Below are 10,928 nucleotides of genomic sequence, written 5' to 3'. Positions count from 1 at the left end.
GATAGACAAAATTTAATCGCATATTAACTGAGAGCTAAGTTTGCGATGGTCTTGCATTGGGTTCGTGAGCATGCATGTGTGAACTGGACCCATGGATCAAATCTCCCAAGAATCACTCCTCTTTCGGTAAGAAGCTGACAACCGGAAAAGGCAATGTTCATTTCGACAATAAATCTTATACCTCATTGTATTAGTGTGATCAACTTTTCAATTAACTGATAGTTTTATGTAATACTTTTTAATGGCTTTTACACAGTCTTCTTTTGTGCGAAATGTGTCTCCTTCTTTCAATGATCCTTGAATTTGCACATAAGGATTGTAAAATATATCTGATAAAGGTTCATCAGAACCCAAATTCAAGCTTGTCATGTGTTAAGGTGGACAATATACATGACTAGCTGGTAATGATTCCTCTTCTTCTTCGTTGGTCACCATTGAATCAACCAATAACTCAACTTCTTCTTCTTCCTCATCAACAACATTGACTTCAACTTGTTCGTCGTCATCAGTTTCACAAAACACTTGTGACTGATCAATGAACTGAGACACTTATTATTGTTGTGGTAATATATACAACTATATATCATTGTACCCGGGTTGTTCATGACTGATAAACATATGATGAACATCGTCATCATCTCGAATCTTCAACTGATAAAACTTGACTTGGTTGTCTGCAAACCATACTGTATTTTTATAGATGATTTGGCCCACTTGACTACACTGCAATTTCTTTTCTATTATTTGTTTCAAATGTGAAAAATTTGATCGTCAATTTATTGTAAACCGGGTTACTTATGTGTTGCAAAAATAAAAACCAAATAATTGATGCTTAAATATTTCACCATTGGTATGAGCACTGATCATGTAATCTGGTAATGAAGATATTTTTTAAATGTAAGTTTAGTGTTTGATGGTGAATGCATTGGTATGTTATTCGCATGCAGTTAAATAGGGGAGACGATGTATGTACTAATCACACAAATAATCAACAAAGACAAGACAATGCAATGCAAAGAATCCATGCAGAGACAAGACTAGCCAAAGCATACGCCTGCATGATTCTCTGTCCTAATAATCCAAGACTAGACAAAGCATGTGCCTACAAAGAAGATGCTTCTGCCATAATAATCCAAGGCAGACACCCTTATCAATGACACATAAAGCAAGGCATGCGCCACTTGCCTTGACGCATATTCCTTGCATTCATAAAAAGGCATGCATGTGCCACTAACCTTGGCGCATATGACCATGCATGTCTTAAACAAAGCATGTGCCACTTGCCCAAGCTCCTACACTAATCCTCACATGCATACGTCATAGCCTTACCCTTATCCCATGCTTCACATGCTGCATTCACATTCACATGCTACAACACTATCTCATCTATAAATAGGGCAACAACTCACAGCACTCAACATGTGTAACACTAACAATCAACCTCTGTAACACTCAACCTATACAACACTTAACCTATATAACACTCAATCTCTGCAGCATTATGTCTCTATTGACTATGGGAGATGAACATCGAGGAACAATCGACAATATCCCAGAATTTCTATGTTATTACTTCTTCTTACTTATTTCTTACTTATGTTTCTATTGTTTATTACTTCTTCTTACTTTATTTCTTACTTATGTTTTATTAGGACCCAAAATAATTTCAATGCCGTGTACATGAATATGTACCCCACGATCCTTTGATAGAATCATATATTCGAGGATGCGGTTTTGGTAAACTCCTTAACATAGTCTCATACTCGGTTGACTATAAATTTATTCTTGCTTTGTTAGAGAAATGGAGATCCGAGACCCACACATGTCACCTTCCTTTCGGTGAGTGTACTGTCACACTTGAGGAAGTCTACATGTTGTTAGGTTTACGTATCGATGGTAAGACCGTAAATGATAGAGTTAACCAGGATAACTCTATATGCAATGAATTATTGGGTTCCCCTTTGTGTGACAACACAACTATGAGAGAGACTTCTGGTCAAGCTAGGGGTCAAGATATTAACTTAAAATATCTCAAACAATATTATGCGAGTATAACATTAACCGAATAATCTACCGAGTATGAAAAAATAACTAAAGCTCGATGTTATATTATGATTATATTCAGTAATTTTTTATTTCCTGAAAGTACTAGTAATACGGTAAATATTATGTATTTACCGTTGTTACGAAACATAAATAAGGTAAGCATATATAGTTGGAGTTCAACTGTTTTGTCCCATCTATATAGTGCGTTGTGTAAAAATATCCAAAAAAATACTTGTACGTTTTATTCATGCACATATTTTCTACAAACATGTGGTTGGTCAAGAATGTCGTCACTCGTCCCGGTAAACGATAAGCCATTCATATTCCCCTTTGCAACAAAGTAAGTTTAAAACTTTACCATCTAATTTATTAGACTTTATATTACAACTAACTGTAAATAATATTTTTCAAATGTTTTTGATCTAGGTGGTCAGTTAAAGGGATGAACTACAACAGGTGTCCGAAACACGCTGTAGTAGTCTATCACAATCTATTGGACCACATTGGACCAGACGATGTAATACCACTACACAACCCCTACTTTTGATTTAAAAATAATTATCAAATTACATATCGTCTAATCATGTCATATTCTTGTACAGTTTATCTGGAGGCCATATCCGGGTCTTGATCATCAGGTTAACCATGATGATGCTGCAGTTTGGACAACAAAAACACCAATTATTCGGTTCACTACCGTTGAGATGCACCATAGTGACTGTTTAAAACTGCAGTTCGGCATGCAACAATAAATTCCAGAACCTTCGACGTGTTTGGGAGATTGACATCAACAAAGAGTCGATGCCCAATAGGATTATTCCGACTAGAGAGACTTCACAAAAGAGATGTGTCGTCATTGGAGGAATCGATGATAACACATCTTAAACGAACCAGTCATACATGGTGCTAGACCAACTCAATATTATATGGCATGGTTTAGGTCGGTTACAACGCCACAATTTGTGTATGAGCCAAGGTATTTGATTGATCCACGCCAACTAGCTTCGTCATCATACGCCCAACAACAAATCCCCGTCCAAGAACAATGTCAACCCACCCAAACTCAACGACCAACCTCACACTATCACCCTACCATATACACTCAACAACCAAACATCCAACCTCACAACCCATTCATGTCACACACCCAAACTCAAAACCAAGAATCAAACTCTAACCACCAATAACCATACACAGTCACCATAACAGTCTATAGCCCAGATGATTCATATGATTCATCGTCATGCCATCGTAGCCCCCACCAATGACCACCACAATATCCCATCGCCACAACACCCAACATTTGTTTGACTATAGTACACCCAGGAACCATTGATTCGTTTCCAAACCAATTCAATACCCCAATTCAGGCAACCATACCGTCCACAATTTACCTAACCACAACGATCCAACTACGACAACATGGACACCAGACTCAATAACGGAAGCACCGTTGGCGACAACCCCCCAACTATTGGGGACAAATGATGACACATCTATCAAATACCACTGGACATTTCACTGGACTTTCACACCAGCCACCATTGGATCATGTCAGCACTCAAAGACCTCAAACACTTCAGAAAAATCGTGGGAGACCTCGAAGACAGACTAACACATCTGGATGTGGAACATGGGGGCGTTTCAATCGGGCGAGTCATTGAATTTCTTGTCAATTCTATGTAATTTTTCATTATACTATAAATATAATTTTTATTTTTATTATTTCTTTTAATTAATTATAAATTTAACATTAATTTTTTTTTAAAAGTGAAAGGTGCATGTGTCACCTACATTGACACATACACTACATGCATGCATCAATGCATGTGACGCCTACATGCATTGGCTTTGCATGCATGCGCCTGCACTCTAGGCGTCTCCTATGTACCTTAGTTGGATGCGCCAGTTCAACTGATCTATCCGTTAATAAATGTGATTATTTTGATATATTTTTTAAAAATTTGATTATTTTGGTATTTTTTTTTTATTTTGATTATTTTAGTATTTTATTTAAAAATATTGATTATTTTAAAAAAATCATTAAGAAACATAAAGGTCCATTAAAAATCCTATAGAAGTTATTGAAAGGTTGTGTTGCTTCTTCGAAACCCAATTTGGTTGTAAATGCTATACTACATCTTTATTTGGTAGCAATTGGTAAAATTGTTTATACTCTGGTATATATTTTTTGGTACAACGATTGAAATAAGTATGCAGACACTAGTTCCACCTAATTTGAGATAGAAAATTCTTAAATTTAATTTTGATATTTAAAGATATCAAAGTGTAAAATAGTTTTATAGTTTCTTTATTGAAAAATAGTTTTTAAGTTATATAGCAGAAATCTTTATTTTCTCACGGTCTTTTAAAAATAATTACTTAATGCTACATTTTAATAAGACGAAGTTATATACATTGACAATTTATTTTCTTAATTTTTCTTTGATAATACAAATAAAATAAAATGTAACAAAAATATATTAACTTTAGAATAAGGTTGATTCTCAATTGAATATATATAGTAGATACAGTAAAGAAAGTCAACGAACAACTACATAGATTTTCCCCTATATTTAGTACAACAAACAATTATACAAAAATAGCTATTCAAATACAAATGAAAAACATCATACTGACGAAGAAAATCCAGTTTATGTTTTAAAAGGCGTGACAAGACAGTTTAACTAGAAAGTTGTCAAAAACCAGAAACAACCTCTTAAAACCTAGGTGTTGTCAAAAACAAAGTATTGTATTAAAGACACATTTTGTTACCATTCATATCAACTAAATTTGTTTACAATCTTACACTCTTCAATTCTATCTTTTCCATTCTCTCTGCATTCTGAGAAATGGAGAAGATAGATGCGAAGAGTGTAAAATATATGACTGATATGATATTTGATCATACAATATTTCCGTTTATAAGTATTAACACAAACGGTTCCGATAAAGACCTGAGATTTTTAGTAGTCGATGTTTGTATGGACATGCCACCAAAGATTGTATCCGATGGAATTTGGGCTAATCGCGATCACGGTGTAAAGCCGATGAAATCAACTCTGCCATTGTTAGAGCTGCAAATTCTTACCATCTTTGCCATTACTCAATGCTTTCATTTGGTTCTTAAGCGACTCGGTGTCCCTTATTTCGTTTCACAGATCATGGTAAGAATAACTCTTAACGCGATTCAGTTTTTTTGATTTGCATAACACTAAACATGCGAGACAAAATTTTTGCAGGCTGGTTTGGTTTTAGGTCCTTCGTTTAAGATTTCAAATTCATGGAATCATTTCAAAAACCGCTTGTTTCCTTACGGTTCCGAAGATGTAATAGGTGTGATATCGATAATCGGTTATGGATTATTCCTGTTTCTAAATGGTGTGAAAATGGATTTCAGCATGATAACAAGAACAGGTAGAAAAGCATGGACGATAGCGTTTTGTTCGTTTGGGATTCCGACGTTTCTTGGTCTCGTAATGAGTTACATGTTCTTAGAAGATTGGCAAAACTACCTTGGAGAATACGAATCGAAAAATCTTCCTGTTATAGTTATAGGACAGAGTGGCTGTTACTTTGCTGTCATAGCTTCTTTGCTTTCTGATCTTGATATTCTTAACTCCGAACTCGGACGTTTAGCACTCTCAACGGCTATGGTTATGGATGCTTTCAACTCGGTTGTTTCAGGAATGGGCACTGCTTTTATTAGCAGCATTAAAACGGATTCGCATGATGTTGATGATGGAAAAGGACTCGGTAGAGCTCTTGTAACTGTTTTCTATTACTTCTGTTTCATAGGAGTGACTCCTCTTTTGTTGCGTCCTGTAATGAAATGGTTTGTCCGAAACACGCCAGAAGGTAGACGGTTGAAGAAAACATATACCTATATCGTGTTCATCATGGCTCTTGCAGTTGGAATGTTGGGAATGACAGCGAACCAAAGTGTTTTAGCCGGATTCTTAATTCTCGGTCTAATTGTTCCTGACGGTGCTCCGTTAGGAACCGAAATGATTAAGCAGTTGGAGTTGTTTTCGACTTGGTTTCTTTGTCCTGTTTTTGTCACAAGCTGTGCTATGAAAGTCGATATCGGTGTACCTGTTGATAGCAAGTTGATTCTTGTTTGGGTTGGGTTTATTGTTATTGTTCATTTGTTTAAGATGATTATGACAATTGGAGTTTGTTGGCATTGTAACATGCCTAAGACTGATGGTTTGTGTCTTGCTCTCATGTTAAGCTGTAAAGGTGTTGTGGATTTTTGCACCAATGTGTTTCTTCATGATGCCATGGTAATTAATTACTTTAACTAATAATAACATTAATTCATTGGTAACCCCTGATTTGGCCTTTGAGTCTGAGTCCTGAGTTAGACTAGACTGTACTTCTCTCAAGATCTCAGGTTACTTCGGCTCCAAGTCATACTTAGTTGTCTAATTTTTGTCTACTATAATTCTTATGCAGCTTTTGAGCAATGAAGCACTATCTGTTATGACTTTAGGTGTGTTGGTGATGGGAACCACGGCGCGAATCGGTGTCAAGTTCTTGTATGACCCTTCAAGGAAATATGCAGGTTATCAAAAAAGAAGCGTCTTGAATTTGAAACCAAACTCAGAGCTTAGGATAGTTTCATGCATCCACAAACCAAGTCACATAACTCCAATCAAGAATATTCTTGAGATGTGCACTCCAACAACAAGCAATCCATTGGTAGTTCATGTATTGCATCTCATGGAGCTTGTTGGAAGATCCTCTCCTATTTTCATCTCGCATCGCCTTCAGGAACGGGTTGGTTCGGGTCACCATACTTTCTCTGAGGACGTCGTTGTTACTTTTGATCTTTTCGAACACGACAATGCGGGTACTGCAACGGCGAGTACCTACACGGCTGTATCTCCGTTGCGTTTGATGCCCGACGATATCTGTTATCTTGCATTGGACAAACTCGCGTCCATGATCCTTCTTCCTTTTCATTTGAGATGGGCAGAGGATGGTTCTGTTGAATCCGCGGACGAGAATATTAGGGCTTTGAACACCAAGGTTCTCGAGAGAGCACCGTGTTCGGTAGCGATCCTTGTCAATCGAGGATACTCTTCATCTATCAGCATAAACGATAATTATACAAAGGAAATCGCGCTGATTTTCTTAGGAGGTGCAGATGATAGAGAAGCACTGTGTTGGGCAAAAAGGGCTATCAAAGAAAATGCTTTTCACTTAGTTGTGTATCACTTGGTTTCAACAAGCAAGAACAATGAGTTCAGTAATTGGGATGTTATGCTTGATGATGCGATACTAAAAGATGTTAAGGGAACTTACGGTAGTGTAAACAATGTGACATATGATAGAGTAAACGTTGAAAACACTTCAGATACCACTGCTTTCATCTCAGACATCGCGAATCAGTACGATTTCATTATCGTCGGGAGACGTAACGGGATCAAATCGCCTCAGACCGCAGCACTTGAAGATTGGACCGAGTATCCCGAGTTAGGTGTGATCGGTGATTTGCTTGCTTCACCAGATACTAATACCAAAGCTTCAATTCTAGTTGTGCAGCAACAAGTAGTGCTTAAGTCATGATGAAAAGTATACACAAACACAACAATTTTCTTGTATGCATCATTCTAGTCATCTCAATTTTCTTGTAGCTCAATTTTTTCATCAAAATTCTACACATTCATGTAATGTATATATTCATTTGAATGCAATAGTGAGAATCAGTTATTAGCATAACAAAGTGCATTTGTTACAATTGTGAAATTTCATTATCACAAGGCGCAAAGAAAGTCGCAAGAAAAATAACTTTAAAACTGGAAAATTCGACAAACTATCGTTTATCTCAACAAAAGGTAACACAAGTTTGTCATAATCATCAATCAAATACTCAAACAAGAACACAGCTTTAAGTAAAACAGCGCATGCCAGACTGAAACTATCGCATTATTCAAACGTCGATCTCACACGATACAAATAAAGGTTCATCAAACTCAAGAACAAGTCTTTAGGCTTAAGTCTCCTTTATTAACTTTCTAATGGATATAAGCCGTAAATAAAATTAACAGCTAGTAACACTTGCTGGTTGCTAGAGAGATCTTCATTCCTGCAAAAGAAAAGATTGAAAACAAAAGTTACAATGCGAGCAAATACACAGACCAAGTTAAGGGTGTGATTGGTTTCAAGGTAGATGATAGTGTCGAAATCTTCCTTACAAATGTGATTTTAGTAAAAAAAATGTCATGTTACGATCAAGCGAAAAAATGAGCCTCCACACTTGACTAAATTATTTTAGTAGTTTTTGCGTTAGGAACATGCAAAACAGATAAGAAACAAATAGACGGAGTTAATACCTCGTCATCATCGTCGTCATCACCTCCAGCACCCTTATCTTTCTTAAGATGAGTAGTACCGCCTACTTTGCTGATCGGCAATTTCATTGCACCAAAGGGAGTATCAACATCAATGTTACCTTTCATGGTGTAACCGAGTCCCTTTCCTCTAATCATATCCCACAACGCAGAACCGAAATCCTTAGGCCTAAAGGTAATCGGAACATCAATGTAACTTATTCTGTTTTTCTCAAGATTCGCAGACTTACTGAGCTGTGCACCTCCAATGTTATCATCGCCAAGCCAAACCTCATAATCAAGTGCATTGAGACCTAGATCAAAATCATTCATGTTTTCCAATTTCAAATGAAGATTAGCAACCGTCTCTTCCATCGAAAACTTTTTGAACTGAATCTTATCAATATCAATGTCCGGCTTATACGGAATCGGAATTTTTCCTGTTTTATCCAAAGGTAGCGTAAACCTTCCCAAGACAGGAACATCAAAGATAAGTTCAACCTTAATCAAATAAGGAATAATACTTCCAGGTTTAATATCAGCATATGTTTCCTTAATATCATCGTAAATCAAAGTAAGAGGAATCTTCACAGTTTCCTCTCCATGAGAATGGATAGTACCTGCATCCGGTATCAAACCGGAAACAAGCTTCCTTCCATCACTCTCAATCAAATAATTGATATCAATCAAAGGGATTGGAACCGGATTAGGGTTCTTAATAAGAACATCAACAACAAGATCTATCTTATGAAGGTTAACCGTGGGAATGTGAATCCCTTTCACATCCGCAGTCGGTTTCCCGACTCCAATAACTCCCTCAATTTTCTCACCAATGTCATGAATGAAATCCTTCACTTTCTCAACAAATCCATCTTTCTTTTCATCTTTATCATCTTCCTTGTCTTTCTCAGACTTGAAAATACCCCTCTCCGACACTTCCGGGTTATCTTCCGATGTCGACATATCGAATCAGTATAACAATCAATCAACCCTAATCAGGAATCAAGATCCAATCCAATTACACAACAAATCAAAATCAAAATCAAAATCAAATTCAAATTCAAACATCATAAATTGGATCATATATACTAACAAAAATGGATCATAAACTAAACGCTGCAACATTGTGGATCAAGTCAATACAGATATAGATTAGCATTAGATACAAAAAATGTTATTAAAAATGTAAACTTTAGATTACTATTGAATAAAAAAAGCAGAAAAAAATTAAAATTGTATATCAATTGAGTAGATCATAAGATAATATGAGAAATTAAAAAAAAAATTAAAATTTTTGGTTAGAGTAGAGAAGTACCTGAAAATTGAGATGAGATCGGTGATGAAAGAAAGATTATGAGTGTGAGTGAATATTCAACTTTAGTGAGATGAAGATTTTGTGGGAAGAGTTCGATAAGGGAATGAACGGTCAGATATTTGCCACGAGGAAATGAGGAATTGTAGCCGTTGATTGAAGTCGTTGAATTAGTTTAATCATTTACTGTGACTACTACAAATGATGATGAACAGTTCACTATCGAAAGCATGGGGTCCACACGGAAACTACACCGACCAACCACCTTTTTCATTTTTAATGAAAACACCGACCACTTTTTTTTTAATTGATTATATATTTAAAGAATTTTTTTATTTCTTTAAAATTCTTAATGAATGTTCTGAAGCACTAATTAACATGACCCTATGATAAATATACATGCAACAGTGTATAATTATGTTCATATTTTCCCTACTTTATATTATATGATTAACAAAAGTAAATGTGAATTTATGTTTGAAATTAGTTACATTTCTTTTAAAGTAATTATTGTCTGTCTTAAAGTATGTGATCTATAAATTATTATTACATTTTGGATGACATGAAAGAGTTGAAATATCTGACACTAATTTTAGATTAAAATTAGTGTCAGATATTTTAACTTATGTTTAGTTTTAGATTAAAATAGAATTATTTTTTTCTGTTAGTTTTAAAATAATATTTTTTATTTTAAAAAAAGTATCTACTACTTTTTTCCATTAATTTAAAACATTTAAAAAAATATTATATTTTCATTTCTTTTAAACTTACAATTATGTTTTACTTGAAAGAGAAGAGTGAGAGCTTTCAAAAAGAAATAAAACAAAAATAATTGAAAATTTTGAAGAAGCTTATTTTGTTCATAATATGATTTTTTTGAATTTTTTTGAAAGAAGAGGATTTGAGGCTTATTTTGATTTTGAAAGAAGAGGATTTGAGGCTTATTTTGATTTAGAGTTTATTTGAGTTTCATAACTGATCTTTTTCAGTTATGTTAAAAGTTAGTTATAATTTTGTTTTCTCTCTCTTCCATCATCATTTTCTTCATCTTCAATCGTGTGCTCCGACAATTGATATCTAGAGCTCCGATTCAGATTCAGGAATGGAAAACACGAGTGTACGTGAGGCGTGTGTGATTGATTCTGCTCATTCAATTCACGGTGAATTGAAGATCTGAATCGAAACAGAATCACATTGGTGCGATGCTTTGAAGGTGATGCATCAGTGAAGAA

General features: G+C 35.3%; 2 protein-coding genes across 2 annotated transcripts; one reads left to right on the top strand and one right to left on the bottom strand.

The window, feature by feature from the left end:
• Positions 1–4,812: 4,812 nt before the first annotated feature.
• On the top strand, positions 4,813–7,692 carry LOC127117871 (cation/H(+) antiporter 4). Its single transcript, XM_051047993.1, has 3 exons — positions 4,813–5,213; positions 5,289–6,332; positions 6,505–7,692. The coding sequence occupies exons 1-3, from the start codon at positions 4,899–4,901 to the stop codon at positions 7,618–7,620; spliced, it is 2,475 nt and encodes an 824-aa protein (XP_050903950.1). The 5' UTR covers positions 4,813–4,898; the 3' UTR covers positions 7,621–7,692.
• A 166-nt stretch (positions 7,693–7,858) lies between these two features.
• Positions 7,859–9,881, bottom strand: LOC127117870 (uncharacterized). The gene is made up of 3 exons (XM_051047992.1): positions 9,700–9,881; positions 8,388–9,375; positions 7,859–8,140 (listed from the first exon to the last, which is right to left on the bottom strand). The coding sequence occupies exons 2-3, from the start codon at positions 9,345–9,347 to the stop codon at positions 8,135–8,137; spliced, it is 966 nt and encodes a 321-aa protein (XP_050903949.1). The 5' UTR covers positions 9,348–9,375; positions 9,700–9,881; the 3' UTR covers positions 7,859–8,134.
• Between the last annotated feature and the right edge of the window lie 1,047 nt (positions 9,882–10,928).

This window comes from Lathyrus oleraceus, chromosome 2 (genome assembly GCF_024323335.1).
Source record: "Lathyrus oleraceus cultivar Zhongwan6 chromosome 2, CAAS_Psat_ZW6_1.0, whole genome shotgun sequence".
In the NCBI taxonomy this organism is placed as follows: Eukaryota; Viridiplantae; Streptophyta; class Magnoliopsida; order Fabales; family Fabaceae; genus Lathyrus; species Lathyrus oleraceus.
Note: the sequence above shows the minus strand (reverse complement) of the source record. Positions and strands in the feature narration are given on the sequence as shown.

Excerpts from the sequence above, each read along its gene's own strand:
- LOC127117870 (XM_051047992.1), bottom strand. The coding sequence starts at position 9,347 with ATGTCGACATCGGAAGATAACCCGGAAGTGTCGGAGAGGGGTATTTTC.
- LOC127117871 (XM_051047993.1), top strand. The coding sequence starts at position 4,899 with ATGGAGAAGATAGATGCGAAGAGTGTAAAATATATGACTGATATGATA. Across the intron at positions 5,214-5,288 it reads ATTTCGTTTCACAGATCATG|GCTGGTTTGGTTTTAGGTCC; the intron begins GTAAGAATAACT and ends AAATTTTTGCAG. Across the intron at positions 6,333-6,504 it reads TGTTTCTTCATGATGCCATG|CTTTTGAGCAATGAAGCACT; the intron begins GTAATTAATTAC and ends ATTCTTATGCAG.